At 33.3% G+C, this 23,308-nt stretch overlaps 1 protein-coding gene across 3 annotated transcripts in view; it reads right to left on the bottom strand.

Moving 5' to 3' along the window:
• LOC118187094 (rab GTPase-binding effector protein 1-like) overlaps window positions 1–14,160 on the bottom strand; it is a 223,199-nt gene extending 209,039 nt beyond the window's left edge. For 2 of the 3 annotated variants that reach the window (XM_085815393.1, XM_085815394.1), the window contains exon 1: window positions 13,937–14,160. In XM_085815393.1, the coding sequence (XP_085671519.1) occupies window positions 13,937–14,054 (118 nt within the window). In that variant the 5' untranslated portion in view covers window positions 14,055–14,160. The remainder of the gene's footprint in view (window positions 1–13,936) is intronic. The other variant, XM_085815392.1, reaches the window with a different exon arrangement.
• Window positions 14,161–23,308: the final 9,148 nt, after the last annotated feature.

Here is a 23,308-nt window from a genome sequence, read left to right as displayed (position 1 = left end):
CTGATGCGCCAGCTGACTTAATTCACTGTTTAATTATTTCACTATTCTGCTAGACAGTGTACTATGACTTAATTTCATTATTATATTAAGAGTTTCAAACATAAATAAATAGCCGCCACGTTAGGCCTAGGGCCGCTTACACTTTTAAATTGTTGATAATTCTACAACTGTTGCATGAAGATTAATTAAAGGCATAAAAACCTTAACTGGAACATAAGAACAACATAATTCAAACCATTTTTAAAGCTAAAAATGCGTAATTTACCAACATATAAGAATTTAAAAAAAAAAAAAAAAAGAGTTCACCAAGCCGAGTAAGAGGGTGAACTTATATGAACATATTATGTGTATATACAAGTATACATACAAACGTTTGGTGCGGCCGATTGCAATAAAAAAAAGGAAATGCATAATTAGATGACATAGCAGTCCCCTATACACAATTTAAATGTTCCACGGCTAATTGTTTTTGAGTTATGCGAGATACATGTGTACGTACGTACAAGGGGTCACAAAAAAGTCCCCTCTGAATCCATTTTAAATCCATTTTGGACAACAGAGTCCTTTATTCTCTCCGTACGTTCAGATTTCACCGCAAAAAAAGAAAAATGGTCCAAATGAATTCAAGAACTGTCATTTATTTTCGTTTAAGTAAGATATCCGAAATTCTTCGTGATTATAATACTTCCTTTACTTTATACAAGAAAATAAAAATGGAAGAATTCTATGATAATTTTACCTCCTGCCTAGGTAATGGAAGTAATATTTTCAGTCCCAAAACTCGATATTTAGTTTTCAGTGAATGCATGAATTAGGGTCCCCACAACGCGTTTCCATTATTTTTTAAGTGATGTCTGTCGGTGTGCGTGTGATGATATTTTTCCGAATTTAAAATTTCTACATTCCTAAAAACAGTTGGTTAGATTTGGGGTAAAATTGAACCGAAAGTTATACTTTTAATTCATTAGTTTCAATGGGCATTCGGAAGTATTACTTTACTTGAAACTCGCAACAGTTTTTAATGGAAAAATAGATTAAAACATAACCCAAAACTTTTTAATTTTAGCATTGAAGCATTTTATATCAAAGTGAAAAACATATTAAATTTTAATTTATAAACATATTAAATTTAAAAACTGGATATGATACTTTACTTGAAGCTCAGGACAGATTTTCGGGAAAAAATGTATTACGATAATCCAAATGTCTCAAAATTGGTATTTAAAATTCATATATGTATTATACGATGCATATACAATAATGAACATATTAAATTTAGGTTATATATGATAAACCGGAACTGATATTTCACTTGAAACAACAGAATTTTCCGAAAAAATACAGAATCACTATGCAATCAAGTTTAGTCTGAAATAATGCAGTACACATTAACACTATTTCTATTATATCTATGAAGCAGTAGAACAGAGTAATTTTTATAGCAGCGTTTCATTTGTAGAACTTCAAAATTCTTGTAATGCACGTATGTTACAAAAAAAAAAAAAAAAAAAAAAAAAAAAAAAAAAACCACTTGTCACTCTTTTTTTTAATGGTAATGATAAAGCACACGAACAAATGGAAATTCAAAACACGAATTGTTAGAACGCGCGGTAGTCTTATTCAACTGTATCCAAATGAACAGTTTACCGATACCTAAAGATAGCGTTTCGCCCCGACGATATAGTGGTTAGGGGAGCCTACTACAGAACCGAAGTGCCCGGTTTCGATCCCCGGAGAAGACATGGATGTTTGTAAATGTATAATGTCGGTGCGGCACTCGAAATACGCGGCGAGCCGAAAAGTCCTCTCATGTAGATTGGTAGGAGTGGGAGACCCCCGGGGTGCTCTCCCTCAAATTTGGGGATGAAAATAGAAGTCCAACCTCTCTTCGCAGTAGGCTCTGGCAACCATTGTTCCATGCAACAACAACCTAAATATCGCAGTGATGTACATGCAGATCATAATAAAGTTATATTTGTTGATACGGTAGAAATAACGTAGAAGAAAACCATATTATGGTATTCGTTTCAAAGTATTTATTTTAAACAAACAATTAATTTCTTTAATTAAAAAATCAATTAAATTATATATTCAGCTGCCCAATAAAATACGGTTTTTAATAGAAAGAAATAATGCATAAAATATATGATAATGTTGATATAGATTTAGGAAAAGCTATTTTTACACATGACCAAATTATACTTAATAAAATAAAATCCAAAATTTCGTATTAAGGCCGTTTTATTTATTGGAATAACAAATTAGGTTTTGTTTACAAACGATGAACCGGAAGTGATATTTTACCTAAAGCTTCTTGTCATTTAAAGCATGTAATTGGCAAGAGATGCTGACTATATCAGAAATTTTTTAAATAAAATTTTAAGTGTGATACAGAATAATTATTACAATGCAATTAATGTAACATTAACAGTACTGTAACAGTCTAATACAGTTTAACATAACGTTTATTTTTACTCATTTTTTTAGATCATCTTTAAATAATGCGAACACCTATGAAAAAGTATTTCACACCTGCAGTACAGCCGCGCCACCTGAAACAGAAGTCTGCCACCTAGTTCAGCCTGAAGAGGAAGGTATCAGTTTCTCAAAAGCAGGTCACCTGCGTTGCATGCTTCGATCGAACTGTCTGTGAGAAGTTGAAATGTCAGACCTGTCAGAGTACCAAAGAGGAATGATAGTTGGAGCGCGTTTAAGCGAAACATCGATTACGGAAACAACAGACCTTGTGGGGTGTGCAAGGAATATGGTATCAGCCGTTATGACAGCATACACGAAAGAGGGTAAGACGACGTCTTCAAAGCACAACAGTGGCCGAAAGTCAAAGCTGGCTGATAGGGATAGATGGGTCTTGAAGCGCATAGTTGCCCGAAAGCACAAGCAATCGTTATTCGAGATAACATCCGAAATGAACAGTCATCTCCAGGACCCCATTTCAACAAAAAGTGTCAAAAGGGAACTTCATGCTGCGAACATTTATGGCAGAAAGGCAATTCGTAAACCCTTGGTGACAGCAACTAATGCTTTCAAGCAACGCCAATGGTGCAGAGATCACAAAGGCTGGTCTCCACAGCAGTGGCAACAGGTAATATGGTCAGATGAATCATCGTTCACCCTATTTCAGACGACCGGATACTTTTATGTCTGGAGAACGCCCAAAGAAGCGTTTCATTCTATCTGCCTCTTGCCGACTGTGAAGCATGGGGTGGCGCTATTATGGTATGGGGTGCGATATCTTGGCGCGGTCTTGGGCGATTTGTTATGCATGGAGGATGGATGGAGGATCACATCCAATCACTATATAAGCATTCTAGGCTTAGGTAGTCCCTCCTTTTCTCCAGACTGTATTCCCTGGTGAGCGACCGCTTTTTCAAGACGACAACGCCCCTATTCACGCTGCTAGGTATATTCAAGAATGGTTCGAAGAACATGACGATGCAATTGAACATTTCGCTTGGCCCTCTCAGTCTCCAGACTTAAATATTATTGAACATTTATGGGCATATTTGGAGTCCAAACTTCGTTCCCGATTTCCACCTCCATCCGAACTTTAGGAATTAGAGACCGCTGTGCAGGAGGAATTGCTTAATATTCCTTTAAATACTGTCTATGACCTTTACGCATTTATCCCACGTCGCATTCAATCTGTACTTCAGTCAAAGGGTGGTCCAACCCCCTATTAATAAAGATTTTCCATTATTTCACAAGTGTTCGTATTATTTTGTCCTCCATCTGTAGTAATGTTAAGAAAGAAGATAAATCGCATATGTAATGCAAAACTATGATGTATTTCATATAGGTTTTGTAGACATGTTTGCAGCAATAATTTAAACTATGATGTATTTCATATAGGTTTTGTAGACATGTTTGCAGCAATAATTTAAACTATGATGTATTTCATATAGGTTTTGTAGACATGTTTGCAGCAATAATTTAAAATGCTGTTGAATAAAATTAACGTAAATTTCGTTTTGTAGATAGCAAACAACTCTGTTTCATTCGGAAACTTGCATTAGCTTTCATATCTCATAAGACAAATCTTAGTGATATTTTCGGAGTCATGCATTTCGCTTGAAACGTAGAACAATCCATGCTTTCTAAAACCGCAGACTATGAGACTGGACTGAATTGGATTATAACAAAGCACTGGATTGCTTTCTGCCTAAGAAAAGGCTGCCTTCGTACAAAACTTTCTAAAAGAATCTGGCTGATATTCATGTTACACTAGAGGAAAACAACAAAAACGCTTTTATAACCAACCCATTCGCTGGAAATGGAAAAAAAAATCGAATGGAAAACGTTTCCATCAAGAAATATTTCATAATTTAAGTTATTACGATAGACATTCATTCAGGAAAAACAAAGTATTACCTTTTTCTGAAACCTGAATTTTTAAACGATTAAAGAAAGAGAGAAAATTAAAATGAATTGCACTTTGCAAATTACTTGTTTTCAGAGTCTAGATCATGATCTAGCATAGGATAAAAATATTATTTTTGTTGCTCCGCAAAAATTTTTGAAGTTTTCTTTGTCTTATTATAGAATTGTACGTACTGTCGCGTGGTACGGGCTCATTGATGTTTCCTTGAATAATGTAAGTCCATATAAGCAGGAAAAAATTAACAATTTATTAGGAATATAGGCAAAATAAATAATACACGCAGCAAAATAATGGCTAGAAATAACTCGGCATTTCTTGGAAAAACGTAAGCTATTATTTTTTCATATTTAATCTGTCTGCTATTAGTTAGCATATTAAACTACTTTAAAGCAATAGATGCAACTCTTAAGAATTGCATTTTTTTTACATTTGATTCTTATTGATTTAAATAAAACTGCATTTAATCCATGATGTATCTAATTAAAGAAATTAAATATTTTTGTATATTTACATTACGAATTTTTCATTTTTAGATATACGGAAGATATATAAGGTTCCCATGTTAGTCTAAATGCTCATTCATCTAATATGTTATAAAATGTTTCGCTATTCCACCTGGGCTGTCTCTATCAATAGTCTGTACTGATAAACCCTATTAAACTTTCAAAGAGCCCTTTTGGGCGATTGTTAAAATCTGAACTCTTTCAGATATTTTTAAAATTTTTTATTGTTATTGAGTGTCATTACATCTTTTTTTCAATGAGGTTTTATTTTAATTTTTTATTTCTTTTTTATCTGGGTCCTACTACTTTGCTAAGCGTTTTATCTGCTTCTAAACCATTTGATATCAAATAACAAAGTGAACTTATGCCCATCAGGGCTTCAGGAAATATCTCGAATTCTCCATAGCCCCTGCTTGCATTTTCAACAGCGAAATGACGATAACTGTTCCTGCGTTAATCCTAAATTTACAGCTTACAATGATGAGAGCATCGTTTTTCTTTGAACTATTTTTAGCTGATTATCATCGTTTGTTAAAATAGTTATCAAACGGAAGTGCGACAAGGGATCCTCTTCACGTGATCTTGCAATATTGTCAATTTGTCCAGGGTTCATAGCCACATTTCAGTTTAAAAAATAAGCACCTATAAGCACTTTTCAAGCACATTTTAAGAAAAAAAATAAGCACCCGTTTAATTGCATTATACACAACTGTATAACCTTAAAAATTAGACTCGTAATTTAAAATATGAGAAATGCAGTATTTATTAAGAGAGAATAAGCATTATCTCAACCATGGAAAATAATTACTTTTTTTTTTAATTTTAAATAACAGTCCAATTTACAGAACTAGTTTACAATGAGAGAAAAAAAACTATGCAGAACTAAACTATATTACAAGATTTAATGATGAAATTTCAGTTCAAAATAGAGGAAATAAATAATAATAAGGCATATTTATTCTATTCGCTTGGAACTTAATAATAAATACAATTTATTTTTCCACTCTTATTGATATTTAACTAATTTAAATCTAAATTCTGAACATTTTCTAAATTTTCATCGTATATCAGTTTTCCCTTAACAGATATTGCAAGCAAAGTAATTTAAATAAAAAAGAGGAACATTTCTGAAATCAGAAGACAGAAATTTGCTTCATGCAGTCATCCTTTAACAGTAAAAGCTTACATACCCGCATACTCGAAAATTGGCGATCATCCAGCTCGTTCATCCGGATTAAAATGGAGGCAAAACTATCAGTGTTTAAAGGTTTTAGTCCCTCAGTCGCTATTGAGCATTATAGCGATATCATTGAGCTTTTGTTTAGCATAGCTTACAGTTGCATATAGGAATTAGTATAAACTACTGTACATGTATTTGAAATTTTAATGGTTTTTGTTTAATAATTCAGTGTAACGTGTTTATGCTAATGTCCATTATTACTAACATATTCATAATTCATAAAATTGTTTGATATAATTTATGTTATGTTATAATAAGTAATTTTGTATTATGTTTACAGAGTAATGGATTGCATTTATTAATGAAATAGGATATTAATATCTAAAAGATTAAAGTATCAGACTTTCTCTGTCAGAGTAATCTCAGTCCCTTCACGAAAATAATTTTTCTTTATAATGGTGTAGAGTCATTATTATTATTTTTTTTTTCAAACAGACGTGAAAAATATGCAGTATCCTCGCCGAGACATGAACACTGGGTCTCTCGAATTCGCGTCGAGCAGGCTTCCAGTTACACCACGAAGGCATCCGGAAAGAAGAGAGAAAATACCTTATAATGGATATATTCTAATTTAAGTCGTTGGAATGCACACGATCAGCTGGATTTTTATCTCATACTCTATATGTAGCTTTTCAATCAGGAAGGCGAAAAGTTAAAATTCTCCAAAGATTTAATAGCTCTCATAAAACATTAAGCAGTACATTCACATCTTAAAATGCACGTATGTCGTAAACATAATTTTATTTTGCTTACACATTAGGAATTTTGCAACGAGAGTTTTTGCAAAATTTATTTCTTCATTCACTCATTCAAACTCACCGCCATTTATTCACGCAGAGGACGCATAAAATACCTTGATACGTAATTATTATATTAGATTACCACTGCAAGGGCATTCTAGTGTACCACAGTAGAATCTTTTAAGGAGCAGACAGTGAGGCATTCATGAATTTAGATTCCTTAAAGCTATAAGATATACCTAAGATTTGAGGAGTAAAGCAGGAAACCTAAAAGAAGTACACGGAGTAATTTAGATTTCAATTGCCATGTACCTCATGAAAGGTTGAGAAGACAACAGCGTAATAGAATCAGTTTACATAATGGTGAGAGGCCTCTGATCAGATGCGTGGCATATGGTCTGTGTTGATAGTTGTCCAGGATTACTTCGTAATCGAGATTTTGCAAATTCCATGAAAAATATTCTCTGAAGAATTTTTGTAAGTTTTCGGGAGTTCTAGCTCAAGATCTCTGTGAAATGCTGAATTTAACATAAAGTACAGTGCTTCGTAATAATTTTCAAAAACTTATGTTTATATTTTCTTGTATTTTAATCCTTTAGATAAAAATTGGTTGACAGTTTTATTGTGTTCTGCCTTTAGTTCGATTGTTTCTGCAAAGACCTTCGGAGAGTGAGACCCCGGGTGTGCAAATATTAGAAAATACCTTACAAAGAATTATAACATGGGAGCACATGCACACATATTGCAAGTAGAAATACAGATAAATAAGCAGTACACTATAATTGATCAGTAATATTAATAAGAAGGGCCATAGACCGCTTGCTATAACACATGGATCATTGACATTATAATTGCATATTTTAATAGCAGAGGTCTTAATTAGTTTGTGATCACTATACAATTTTCTAGCAAGATGGCAGTAAAATGTTCTTAGTAACTCAGTTTTCAGTTCTGTATGAAGTTTATGCTTCCGCACATATCATGGTGCGTCTGAGATCTGTCTCAAAGCACAGTTTGTAATTTTTTTCTTAGTGATTTACAAGAATAGGCCAATACCGGGAAGGCATAACATAGTATGGGACGTAGCATAAACTTGTAAATGAGCAATTTGTTGTCTATAGAAAGAATACTGTTTCAAGCTATTAAGGGGAATAGTGTATTTTTACGTACTCGAAACTTTCTGATAATAGATGTAATGTGTGGGGACCCTGAAAGAGTTTTACTGAGAATCACCCCAAGATAAAGGGCTTGCTTGACCCAGGGGATTGAATTTTTCGTGCTTTCTGCTTAGAAATAAATGTTATGACTCTTCAATCTATAGTAGCACGTATCTCCTGAGTAGAAATGTAAGTTTTGTTAAATATTTCTAAAACTGATGTTGATTATTTTCGAAAGCTGGATGATCAGAACTTCTGCTTAAATTAGATTTTTTTTTTTTTTTATTATTATTATTATCAATATTACTATTATTTTCCCAGTGAATTCTATAGCCATGAAATTTGTTTGCACACTTTTTTAAAACTGTTACTAATTTGTATTTTTGCTGAGTTTAAAGGCACGAAATGCAATTTGTTTTGAACATATTCATTATATCTTGGTGTATATTGTGATACGAATGGAAAATTATTTGTAAAAGAAATAGCATTATTTCTTTTATTGATAATTATTCCACTGAAGTTTTTTTAATTTATAATTAAATCAACTGAGCGAAAAAATACAACAGACTTTAGAAAATGGCGTACAAAATTTATCTGATTTTTTATTAAATAAATAATAAAATATAAAAGACATGCAAGTCTTATCATTAAAATTAGTGTATAACTGAAAAGAATTAATAATGAAATAATATAAAAATGAAATAATTTAAAACTGTAAAATAAATATATATAAAGTCAGAAAAAAAAAAAAAAAAAAAAAAAAAAAAAAAAAAAAAAAAGCTTCCTCCCGACACAATTTTTATAAAAGGAAGTATTGTAATCGCGAAAAGTTTCAGGCATTACATTGCAACGAAAATATCCATTTTGAGCGCTATCGAATGCAATTTAACGATGTTGTTGCGTGACATCTGTACGTAAGAACAAAATAAGACTTTTAATTCTGAAGAGAATTTTTCGTAGCGTCTGTACGTACGTACGTATCTCGCATAACTCAAAAATGAGTAGCCTCAGAACGTTGAAATTTTGTATATAAGACTGCTATAACATGTAGATGTGCACCTTATACTTTGGTGGCAATCGGCCGCACCAAACGTATGTATATCTATCTATATATATATATATACACTCTCAGTGATTTCAATTTCTTTACTCTTATATGTTTGTAAATTGTACATTTTTTGCTTTAAAAATGATTGAATTATGTTGTTCTTATCTTCTGGTTAAGGCTTTTATGTCTTTACCCTTTTAAATCTGCATGCAAAATTTTTAGAGTTATCAACAATTTAAAACTTGTTTAAGTGCGGCTAAACCTAATTATTTTTGCGACGGCGGCGATGTTTATTTACATTTGAAACTTTTCAGAGTAACAGATTTGTTGCCAATCTAGAGAAATTAAGCTTCGAAACATTAAAGATAACGCCGCCTTTTATTATTGCGAATTAAATCATGCTTAATCTATTCTGGAATTGATTCGAGGAAATAAGTGTTTAAGATTTACTTCGTAATTTTTAATATAGATATTTTGAGTTTTTATGTATTTTTGCCTTGTCAGGAAGTGAGAACTGAATTAATTGAATGAAAAATACTAAATCGTCTGTGAAAAGCTGTTTCCTTTTTTGTTTTGTTTGCTTAATTTCTTTTATATATCGTTTTAGATTTATTATAATATTTGAACAGAACATGTGGCAACGATTAGATAATTCTTCACATTATATAAATTTTGTGCATTCTGAGTTATAATATTGTTACGAAATATCCGGGCGCGGTAAGAACACTTCCCCGCAAAGCAGTTTTAGGGTTGCTGTGCTCTGTGTGTCGTCGAGTGCATCGCGAGTTCTAGCGTGGAGAGTCTTGAGAGTACGTGGAGTTTCGAGAACGACAAAGAGAGTCGGGAGCTGTATTCTGGTGTTTTGCAGTGAAGCTGTCTCCGCCGTTATAGCTGGATATCCTGAAGGCTGTGTCGCTGATTGTTCCAGCGAGTGTATAGTAGATCTTCGACGACTGTAAAACGTGACTTTGGAGTTGTCCTGATTAATATTTTCTAAATAAAGTGTGTTTCGATACTTCATCAAGTGTCGTCGTTATTCACTCTAAATCTACGAACCCCGTACGAATGTGAAGGAAGAAAATAACGTAACAATATGAACGAAATGTAACCCTGTTAGTGAACCTAGCGCCAGAGTGTCGCTATGGTAAACAAATATAGTGAATTTTAAAGAGTACATTTATTCTATTGTGGTTTAGGCGTTATCGAAGAAGTAGATTTAATTCAATCCAATAAGTTTAAATTAAATGCAATAAAAAATGCATGTAATTAAATATTACGTACAAGGAAGTTGTGGTGTACACGTCATATTTTTTAATCAAAACTTTGTAAAAATTGGTTTTATTGATGTGGAGGAGAAAATTTAATTAAGAAAAGAGCGGGATTGTTACAATTTCTTTGATACCTGGATCGCCAATATCTTCAGCTGCTACCTTGGTTATTATACATTTCATTTTCTGGAAATAATTTAGAGTTCCACTTTCAGCGTTCCTATTAATTCTTGAAATAATCCTTGCTTCTCTACATTTCCTTCTGTTTAAAAAGATTCAGGTAAAATTTTAAAAACTTTAGCTGTTATTGAAATATTTTTTGTCAAATTATGCTAAGAAAATGAATCTCGGGATCCTAGACTTTTAATTATGCTCTTCATTTACAATTTTTTTATTTATAACTTCTTAAGAAATATACGTGTATTTTTAGAAACTGTGTTCTTACATTCGTTTCCATTAACAGCAGATTTTAAATGTTGCTCTAATAGCTTTTTAATACTAGATAATTCTTTTCCCTTTCTTCTTATTTTTAATCTTATATGGAAGTTTCCAGATTCGAAAAACTGTACGTTTTTCACTGCATCTAGTTTTTTCGTAAATTAAAAAACTTTAAAGTAACAAGCGGAGAGTGATCTTTGAACTTATAATACCCTAAAATGCTCTCAAATTTCGTGTTTTAATATTTCATACAAGTAAAAAGAAATTGCCAACAACATTTTTCTCGAGCCCTGGGCATTTTTCCTAACAATGGGTTTTTTAATGATAGCCATTGAAAAATACTTATTAAAATGGAAGCCCTTGTTATAGTGATTGTAGATGAGACAACATTCAAATTGCATTTTTTCCTAACATACAAACCAAAGCAAATAAAATGAAAAGTACTTTAATTTTAATATAAAATGCAATAAATTTATTCACTAAATATTAATATGACAATATGAAAATTACTGAAATATGTTTGATTTTGTCTTCAAATATATAGCATTATATTTTGATAAATGATTCAAATATTTCTAATTTTAGCTTGTTTATTTAAATCGCGATGTCATTTAAAATCGTTTGAGTAAATATTCACAGACAACATTTACAAGGTATTTCTCCCGCCAACTTGGCGTGCCTTCGTAGTGTGGTGGTCTGCACGCTGAAAGCGTATTCCAGAGGTCCGTGGTTCGATTCCCGGCGAAGGCGTTGCTAATTTTTCATCTTGCCTGCTTCCAAATTACCTAATGTCTCTATAGTGGCGCCTGAACTAAAAGGGTGTCGGATGATGATCTCCTCACCCAGAATTTGGCTATTGGGTTCCCTAAAAAAAACCCAGTCGCCCTTTAAAAGGAAGAGTATATAAGGTATTTCTCCCGCCTTCTTCGAACGCCTTCGTGGTGTGGTGGTCTGCACGCTGGGCGCGTATTCCAGAAGTCCGCGGTTCGATTCACGGCGAAGGCGGTTGCTTATTTTTCACATGTCTTGCTTCCAAAAAAATCACCCAATGTCTCTACACATTCACTAGTTCTAAACTAAATAATTCATATTTCGATATCACTCACTTTCTCGTGCATTTTGCAGTTGTAATTTGACATACAAAGATTTATAATTATTAATTATCAGTAGAATAGTTCTGTCATTGCTATTACTGTGTTTTTTTATCACATTTTATGGTAAGTAATTATTATAAGAGATCGAAAATATGACTTAGATCTTTTGTCAAAATAAAGCTAAAAACTACGACAGAAGACTTGAAGTACAAGTTTGCATTTAGTATAGGTTTATTTACCTATTTTTAAAACTGAGACTTGATAAGATTTATTACAGGTGTCTCTGGTTTTTATAATTTATTAGTTCCATTCAATAAGATGCGACTATAAGAGTTTCAGTATTTCAGTTTACAGAGCGCACCAGCGGCCGAGTAGTGAAGTTGCTCAACACTGGTATTTCGACCTGGGTTCGATTCCAGACCAATAGGCTAGCTTCATAGGCGTTTTGTTTCGCTTTAACGTGAATACCAGCCAACCCTCCATGAAGGCATCCCCCTCTTTAAAGGAAGATAGCCCTCGCGTGCTTTGCCATTAATCAAATAAAATTTTTCGGTTTACATATTTATAGTTTATTTCATGATTTGGAATAAAATGCAATTACAGTTTAACTTTCTTAATATTCGATTCATTATATTGCACCGATCATCACAACATTCACGCGTGTTGTTGCACTATTATTGAAAATTTTAATAATAATAAAAGGAATTATCACGCCCCCCTCTTTTTTCTTAATTTTGTGGCGTAAGTAGTTAGTCCACCCAGTTAATAAATGGAAAATCTATGGTTTGAATCCTGGAGAGAGAACAGTCGATTTTTCGTGTTTCCTACTCTAAAAACCTAATGGTTTCTACAACAGGAGACAATATCCTGTTCTACTTAACATCGGCTCAGGTCTTTTCATCCATTCATATCATATCAACATACTGGACCCGGTACAAAATAACCTAACATATTAGATTTATAAGAAAAATAGGTGTTTTGCATATAAGATAGCCTGAAATATGTTGTAGAAATTATTCGACATTTTGGATAAAAGTACTTTTAAGCTACTTTACCCGACCTCAAGATCGAGTCACGGATTTGCCAATTGTTAGTTGGATGTGCTAACCACTACACTACAAGGGCACCCTAGGAAGGAATGCTATAATTCCTTTTAATGTAAGTATTGAAAGTATTTTATAGAAATGATAAGTGAATGTTCTAAATATCATGTCAAGACCTAAAACTTAGAAAGTACTTTAAGTTTTTCCAAAGTCTTTTAACGTAAAAATGAACAGCTTACTTAACTCATATCATTTTACTATCTTACTTACAGAATGCCTTAAATTTAGCCTCTAAACGTAAATGAAAGTTTGCATTTTCAAAATGTTTGGTTTGTACTTATATCTACACATTTTAAATATTTAAAAACAATTGAAAGCAAATTTTTGAAACATTATTTGAAGGTAATTTATTTGAAATGTAAAGGACATTATTTTAAATTTAAACAAAAAGAAGTGTAAGTGTTTTTACATGAGATGCATCCATTTGTAATTGCATTTTCTTCTAAATTTAAACTTAGATTTTGTATATATCTATTAAAATAGTTAATAATAAATAGTTAACAGTTATAGTAACATATGTACTAGCGGATTCTTCTAAATTCCCCTCCATACACACGCACAAAGAAATCATCTGGTCTTATTTTAGGGTGCCCAGTAGAGTATAAAAGTGAAATAACCGATTTAAATTTAGCTATATACATATATGTGTAAAGAAAGGGAGCTAGGACAGAGCTTTTCAGGAGAATATATCAAGGAATGATTAATCTTCTACTCCATCCAGTAACGTGCAATTTAGTTGCAAAATTTTAACTTTTGTGTTCATGATAATCTAGGTTCTAGATGAATGAAATTCAATATTATTCGAAATAAATTGTATTTTTGGCTTTACAAAGACCAAATACAAATATTTCACTGAAAACTTCAATTCTTCTTGAATCATTAACCCATTTGTATGTTGTGTGATACCTAAAAGATTTATACTTCATAATAAAATATATTTACTTACATGCTAGCAGAATACATCCGATAGATTCACGAAATAAATTTCTTTTTAAAATATCCTTTAATCGAATATAGCCTGCTGCTTTGAAATGTTCTTCGAGCAGTGGTAGAAATACATTCATTAACTCAATGAGTACATCAATGAGTGATAATAAAAACAATCACACTTTTTATCACTCAGCGGTGGCCATTTAGATAAATAACAGCGGTATGAAGTAAATAAAGCTTCAGCGGTTAGTATAACATTCCTCTTCGAAACGAAAATACTCTTTCAATGAGAAACCAACTTTGCTGGATGACGTCATAAAACAGGCATTGACCTAGGAGGAAGGCGTAATTTCAGTAACCAACAGAGCGTTTTCTGAAACTCGATTTTTAGTGTTTCTTTATTATTCGATTTCTTCTTTTCTGTCTACTTCATTTTCTTAGGAAATCACGACATGGACGTCGGTCAACCATAGTTTTTATATGGTTTGAAAGACGTAAAATTCTGGTCTTGAATCTCCAACCCATTAATTTTTAAATTTTACACTGTCTATAACATTAGCGTATGTACCAAATTTTTGACGCTGGATACGCTCTTTCATACAAGTAACACAAGTTTCACTGACAGATAAAAATAGCTTAATTAATTTTCAGTTTAAAATAATTTAGTGATTGAACCTTAATCCGCAAATACAGATTTATTTACACAAATAATTACTGATTTACAATTGACTGTATATTATCTGAATCATTTCAAAACTATTTGCCCTCCTCGTATGCACAGCTGTCGTCTAGTCTTCTGAATAGGTATCAAAACGTGTATCTTTTTTTAACTGAGAGCATAGAAATAAACAGGGTGTACAAAATCTTACCACGCTAAATGAAATAGTGCTTCAGTAATGCTTGGATTCCTAAAAAAAAGGAAAAAAAAAAAAAAGTCGTTCTCTTTGGCTGATTTTACGAAGCTACTGACACCTCGCCTCTTTAATCAAACGTTTTGTTTCATTTAATAATAATAAAAATTTAAAAAAACTTTAAAAAAACTAAACTAAAAAAAAAACCGGAACTATCTTCTTACTTTTTCTGTTAGGATCGAAAAGATTCAAAAACTATTCCATAAATACAATATTTCAGTTTATTGGCTAATATTTATTACACCTTGTAATCTCATCTAACTGCATTAAATATGTGACGCTGATTTTCACCAATCCTCGAAACATTTTCAAAAGTAATTTTCGAAACAACTTTAATCTTTTCAGTTGCATCAGTTGATACGTTTACTAAAGAACGTCGAACTAACAATACATACTCCTTGCCTTTCCAGCTGCATCAATAGACTCAAAAGGGTCGTAACAAAATGCCAATTTTAATGACGAAAGTAAGAAATTCATATAGCGCCATATCAAATGAATACGGAGCTTGCGAAGTCTTATTTATTGAATCTTTTTCTAAAAACTCAACAGCATGAGTGCTGTAAACGGGTTCATTATGGAAAAGCGAAGTCTTTTCAAGTTTTCTTCCCACAATTCATGTAGTTTTTTACGAATTGCTTCACGCAAATGTCGCAAAATACGCAAATAATACTCTCTGAAAACAATTTGGCGAGCTGGTCGATATTTATAATGCAGATCACAACAAATCGGCGAAACGAAAATTACATCAGTTTATGACAGCTGGTCTTGCTTCAAGCACCGTTTATTGATTATTGAGCTACTTTGTGTTATATAAGTGTAGATCTACGTAACATCACCCGTCATAGGACGCAGAACTTGCCTAAGAAAGCATCTACTGAGCCACGTCAATGGGTTATTGCTTTTTGAAAAAATTCAAAGCTTTTGGAACAATTCGAGCATCGGTGCTTAACAGCAAATGATATCTCAATATTGCTTGATATGATTTAAATGCTATAGGAATTTATTCAATAATAATCCGTAATTGTTAAACGACTATTATGAGAAGTACTTATCACTTTGTTTGCAAAGAAAGTTTACTTTAGAACATTTACGAGAGCAAGTATTTGTTGCCTATGTTGACTGTGAATTTGTACATTTTATTTTATTTCGCTTTGCGTTAATTTTAATTTTTTCGTACTTACATCTGTAAGCCTTGTGTTATACGATGTGGTGTACAAGGTGTTTATGTTATTTTAATTAAAATTAATAAAACTGATAAGTCATTGAATCTTAATCCGCAAATACAGATTTATTTACACAAATAATTACTGATTTACAATTGACTGTATATTATCTGAATTATTTCAAAACTAACGCTGTCATTCAATCAGTCTTCTACTGCAATGAATTTAAAGCTTAGTGAAATTTCTGCGCATGATTAATTACACTGCTGTGACCAAAGCCTATAGACAGCAATTCCACAAAACATACGATTTCAATTTCTTAATCAACATTTATTATAACTACTTCAAAGTTTTCCTGTTAACCTACAACGCACTTCAGCTACAATATTTCTTCCAATCCTTGAAATGTGTTTTGAAATCGTTTTCGATTAACTCACTCAGAACTCTCAGCGAATTTTCATTTATTTCAGCAATAAGCCCAAACTGGAGACCGCGAAGCGACACGTTTAATAGTAAATCTAAGAAAAAGTCGCAAGGTGCCATATATGATGAAAGAGGAGCCGTAGTTTTTCATCTCTGGGCCACAACTCCACGAACAACAAGAACATTGAATGCGTTATCATAGTGTGAAATCTGAGTTACTCAGACACAATTAAGTGTCATTGTTTTCCACGAATTGCTGTACCTAAAATTCGTAAAATGCTCAGAAAATATTCTTCGGTAAAAGTTTGCTCAGCTGGCAGAAATTTGTGATGCATCACAACATAACAATCGGACAAAACAGTTAACAATGAAACCTTTACTTTTGATCGACTATAATGTGGTCTTCTTGGTCTTGCTTCACATATCAAGAACCATTTACTTGATTGTTGAGATGTTTCAGCATCAAGAACTTAAATCCATGTTTCATCTCCGGTAATCACAACAATGTTCATCTTCGTTTTAATACAAGTTTCATCACCATTTTAAGAAGCGTTCCCCAAGAGAAAGTTTTTTGGGGGGCTACTTGAACATGTAATTTTTGCAAAAACTCAAGAAACGACGCGCCGCAAGTCCAGGCGGTCCAGATGATATAAAAACGTCGATCCTCATACGTCAGATCTTTGATTTGATTGATACGTTTCTGATAGTTGAAGTGGATATCTACAAGACGAAATAAAAAAAAAAAAAAAGAAGAAGAAGAAGCCTTTATAAACGTTTCGTACCACTCAAAACCTCTTGTTATCGATAAAGTATGATCTCCACGGGCATTTTTTCAGTATTTCAAATACTTTATAGTAGAAAATCTATTTCTAACATAAAATTTGATGCATGGTTTTGCTTAGTTACTTTTGCCATTTTGGGAAATCAGCAAAGCAAAAAATTTTCATTAATTACGTCTGTATTATTTTCAACGATAACTAACGAGAGCTAGCAGACTGTGGGAGGAATTATCCTGAAGTCTTGAGTACGACAATGTCCAGAGAATGGTGCAAAGAACCTCTTATTAACTCAATATAAATTTCACAGATGGCACCGACTTGTGTTTACAGAAGCCAATACTTTTGGCTTATTTCAAGAGGTAACAAACAGGTAACGAAAAATAAAATAGAATAAAGTTAGCCTAATGGTCTTTCACAGGTTACGTAACTCGCAGGCAGGTTCTGACTCTTAAAAGTTTGCGTAAACAAGCTGAATGGCTAGAACGCCACAGAAATATAATCGCTAGTAAATCAAAGACATCGAAAACGGGTCGAACGCTTGTGGCGGAGTTTTTCTTGAAAACTCCTCGATGGGGGTAAGTAATGGCATGGAATTTTATTTTCTTCCTCAGGTGGTACTTCTTCAATAATATTCTCCGTTAACCATTCCTGGAAAACAGCGTTATAATCGTATATCTGCCTTCCTTAATAAGTTTCTTAGCAGTTGATGCACACCTGCACTCTGCAACCAATTCATTTTCCTTCGAAATCTCCTGTTCTTCTAACCAAGGTAACTTCACGATGTACCGACCGCCTTTATCTCTTCCCACTGTTCGCTGGAGCTATTGCACAACTAATTTATCAATCTCTTCTTTAGATCTTATTTCAGCGGAATTGCCTAAGTATCCAAATTCCACAGATCAGCAACTGATGCATTTTTATCAGTAGGGAAGTGATTAAGTTAGCAGAGTTGCTAACAGGATTCTCATCAAACATTTTTCCCATAATCAGCCAACTAAAAAGTGTTTCATATGAGACTAAGCCACACTTAAGATAATGACTTTTTCCCGTAAACAAATCATCATAAAAATCAGGTGCAATCAATATCTTGATATCGAGAAAATTTTCTCCATAATCATTAAGCCAAATCTTCTTTTCCTTTGTCTCTTTTTCCCATGATCCTCCCTTCTTTAGTCGCAGAATTTTTCTACAAATAATAGACTGATCCAGACTTTCATCTTACAGGAAAATTTATTGTTTAAGGAATTAATGTCAAGTTCATACTGATGATTCTCTTTCATCTCTGTCGTTTATCCTCCAAAAAGTGTGTGAACTAAAAACCTGTTACCAGTTGGCTCCATACCCATCTCTCCTACATTTGCCCTCAGTATGTATGAATGTTCGGAACCACTATCGATGGTACAAGTACCCATACTTGTGTTTCTTTATTTTCTGATTTCAGTCTAACCTGTAACGTTTGAAGTAAAACTTCACCAGAGTAACAATGATCTGACAGGCCGTTATCGCTTGGTTTTGATTTTTCAGATTTAAGAGAATTATTAATTAATTTGTTAGCTTTCAACTCTGGACACATTAAAATCAAATGTCTTTTACCATAAAGAGTACATTTGTCTTGCAAAATTTTGATCGATGTCCGGCTCTTAAACATATAAAGCAGACTTCCCTATCCTTTAAAATATATTGTTTTTGCTTGAAATTCAGAGTTTGAGCCTTAAAGCAATCTATGCTCTTGTGTGCGTTTTCACAAAATACACAAGCTATGTTTTGTTTTGTCTTTTCAAAAACTCCAGAAAATAAATCTGCAGCTGCCCGATTGATTAAGAGCTTTAATTTTCTTTTCTTTCTCTCTTTTCTCATATTTTTTTGAAAACCCAGATTTCGCCAAAAGAGCTCGCTCTTTTCCTTCTACTTCCGTTTACATAAACATTAACAGGCTTTTGAACTTTTCACTGTATGGATTCTTCGCTGACTCATCCAGTATACTAACTATCGGATTTCGCAACCGCACCCTAAAAGTGTCCTCCGGTATACAAGATTCAATGAGAGGAAAACGCATGGCAGAATATTTAATCCGAAGTCAAACCAATGGATTCCTCAGCTCTCAAAGAGAATTCTAGTTTACTGCACAGTCTAACAGTGTCTAATTTTCAGTTATTGCCTGTAAAATTTTTTACGACTAACTTCAACAGTTCCTGCACGTAGAACTCAATAAGTAATTCATTTCGACCAAAACGAGATTTTAGGCATTCTACCACTTTATTGTAATTTTCACCTGTTGGCAAATAACTGTTAACAATATCATGAACTCTCGTGTCTTCAGACATGCATTGTATTAAATCCTGAAACTTATACTCATTTCCCATATTTTCATCTTCATGAATTCTTTGGAATTGGCAAGATATTCCTTAATTTCAGCGGTATATTTAACGAGTTCAATCTTTGGTAATTTCAGTTTCCTTTTAATTTAAACGGGAGAAGAACAAACTAACTGGTTACGCTGATCCTTTAAAATTATATTTATACAAATGTCTACTTTTAGTGTAATGCTCATTGTATCCTTCAATAATCTCATCTTCTCATTGTATCCTTCAATAATCAAATACTCGCGCTCATATGTTTCTGTATCAGAATCTGTAAATAATAAATCATTTATTTCAGAATCCAAACTAGAAAGCTGAGCATATATCCTTTTTAAACTAACAAAATTCTATGGAATTTCTACCTCACCAGGTTTCTGCTGATTTAATAAATCACTTAAGGCATTGAAACAGTTTTAGTAAAATTAGCTAAAACAGCTGAGCTTTCCTTTACTAATAATTCCATGCTTAAAAGTTTAACCGTATTTACTTTCGAAAATCCAATGAGATGACGTACCTTTCATCACTAATCTTTCGTTGAATCTACTTGAATATTTACTCATTCAGTATTACCTTTGAATTAAATCTGACTCCATTCCATAGCTCTTGAAAAGAAAGTTTTAAATAATAAATTATATTTTTCTTGCTTGAGAAAGCCAAAACTTTATTTCATACGTTTTACACACTTAAGGAAATCAAAACATTATTATTCTAATTATTCTTGCGGTTGCCAAAAAACAAAATACAAAACGCCGTCTAAAATAAAAGGAAAACAACGGCCGTTGAATATCGCTGACAAATATAGAATCATGAAGCTCGCAACAAATTCTGTGTTTCTAAAAGTAGTTACAATATTTAAATAAAGTTTCCCTAATTTAAGCGTGACAAACATCTGTATATGTAGCGAGGGGGGCCAGGGGGTGTATGATGCCCCCGCCGCCGCTCGCAGAGGGGGGCCAAATGGTCTCCAAACAAGATTTTCTTCATATCACTGTGTTTTTTTTTCGGAGAAGGGGGGCGCCAAAACGGTATTTTGCTCCGGGGGTCCAGTCATGCTCGCTACTCGACCGCCACTCGACAACAGACGGGACAGCGAGTCTGAATCCTTCAAATTCCGTCGGCGGGAAATGAAGTGGAAATTCCGTGCGGAAGTGATGTTTATTGCATAGAAACAGTCTGTCTCACCTCTACATTGCTCGAGGCTCAAGGAAAGGGGGCAGTTTGTTGTCAAAAGTGTTGTTTTGCACGTGCATATCATTGAGGATGGCGGCAGCCAAAAAAAATTACCAACCAGTTCGAGTAAATGGTGAAAATTTTCGAAAAAATCCGCAGCTGTGAAGCGGTAAACTTGACAGCATATTTAGTAAAGAGCACAGAAAAAAGAAATGGGAAAAGTTAACGGATATTTTTTTAACGCAGAAAGAAAAAGCTTTGCCAAACCTGCAGATATGTGAAGAAACGTAAGCATAATTTCACGAATAATCTTTTGCAAAATGGAAATTTTCCAAAAGGTTACATATATGTAAACCATTTCTTAACAGAAATTTTATAATTAAAATATTTTTTGTTTTAAAAGATTATGCTGAGCAAAATGTCATAAATCAAATCACTGAAATGTAGCATCGCGTACACGTATGTATATATCTTTACATATATATAAGCGGCTAAGTGTGTGTCGCCGATAGTTTATTATTGCCACTCGGAAAAATGAGCCCAGAAATTAACGTTTCCGCAGTTTTTAATTAATATCTCAACCGTAAAGGGGAGATAGTCGTACGAAGATGAGAACGGTATCGATGGATTCAGAGAATTTTTTGGAATCCGAGGATACGCGTCTCGAATTTTGCAGATATTCAAGAAAAAATAATTTGGCACGTAGCCAAATCCCTCTAATAGGGAAAACCCAAGAAAGGAAGTGGAAACTGTAGGGAAAACGTAAGGGAAAATTAGTTTTTAATTAATTTCTCGGCTAATTAAAGTCCTAAGAAGACGCGAATGGTCAAATTGGCGCGCCACGGGCCTGCGGAATCCAACGGTGTGCTTCGCTAAGCACGGGAGCCAGCCGTTTCGGAGCAGATGATGTTAATGTTACTTCGTATATATATATATATATATATGTGCGGCTTAAGTGTCTGTTTGTTGCCGATAGTTTATTGGTTGCTTGCATAAAAGTACTAGCCAATAGGGTGAAGTTGCCATGGCACAGAATTGCCGTTTCAATTGAGACGTAGACAATTTCCTGTAAAATGTGCCTTTGCTATGACCATCAATAAGTCTCAGGGCAAACGTTTAAGCGTGTTGGCATTCTATTTACCTGAGCCTGCATTTGGACACGGTCAAATTTATGTTGCTCGTTCAAGAGTTCATGAAAGAACGGACGTAAAATTAAAAATATTGGATGGTCCTCTGCAAGGCGAGCTTAAAAATGATGGAAAGATCTACACAAGAAATGTTGTGTACAAAGAGATCTTTGACGTGTGAATTAACATTTCATTGCCATTTCATAAAACACCTTTATTGATTGAGCTAGCGGTGGGCTCTTAAGAAATGTACCACCAGTGGTTTCCTTCATTGTACTCTACTTTAAGGAATTAAGCAAGTAGAGGGGGGAAACCCCGTGGGGCAGTAAGCAAAGGTGCCTTCTCGCCGCCTGCCCTGGGTAATTCACTTTAAATTAGCAGACACCTTTGCACAAATCATTTTAAGTACAATTTATAATATCTAAACAGTGGTCATTTCGTATGACCGCTGGGTTTTCTAGTATATATATATATACTAGCAAATACTTTCTAGTATATACATATATATATATATATATTACCAGAATATTTCTTTAATTAAATTAAATTATATATATATATATATATATATATGTATATAATTTATTTACTAAAGAGATATTGATTATATTATCTCCTAATATAAAGTTAGTAGAAGTATCAAAAAAGAGGGAACCCATATGTAGGAAGTTTCATTCCGAAAATTGTGTTTTAAAGTAACTTGAATGTAAATTATGAAAAAACGTTTTACGGGGATTTGAATTTAACCCGTTCAGGACCAGCGTCGCGTATACGCGTCGCAACGATTCCACTCCTACTAGGCCAGCTTCCCGTATACGCGTAACAACGATTCTACTACGAGCCCAGTGTCGCGTATATGCGACATTAAAACGGAAACATTTATTTGAATTTTTAAAAGCTAGTAAATGGAGCTAAGTGGTAATTGTTTTCACATAGGTTGATTCATACGGCATTTGGCCATCATATACTGGCATTAGTTTCTGTTTTGTGCTTCTGGTTTTGAGAGATTTATTGAAATAAATAAACTGGAAATCATGGTTCTTTATAAGTGCGCCTGCGAATTAAAAGGGCACAGGCTCACTTATAATTATTTACTTGTTTTCGTAAGGATTTTGGTTTTGTTTTGTTTTTCTATTTATTTTGAAACTCAACCTAAGCTTTCTTGGTTAAATAAAAAGTAACATTATAACATTATTACAGAGGGGGAAAGACTATCAGCTTTCTCGACGTGTAATACGTCTTGCTCACATTTCTCAGGAAAGAGCCAGCGTTTTTGTTTTTTTTACTCGATTTAATAAGTCATTATATATAATGCCCTTAATGATCATTATATATAATGCCTTTAATGATCATTATATATAATGACACAGGCGTTATATTTTGGTATATAATGTGTTTACTATACATATAATGTAATTATATATAATGTGTATATTGATGTGATCAGTAACGGAT

This window comes from Stegodyphus dumicola, chromosome 4, assembly GCF_044657685.1.
Source record: "Stegodyphus dumicola isolate Sdum_Otavi_A_Nest chromosome 4, ASM4465768v1".
Lineage (NCBI taxonomy): Eukaryota > Metazoa > Arthropoda > Arachnida > Araneae > Eresidae > Stegodyphus > Stegodyphus dumicola.
The sequence above is the reverse complement of the archived record's forward strand: the minus strand, read 5'-3'. Positions and strand labels throughout refer to the sequence as shown.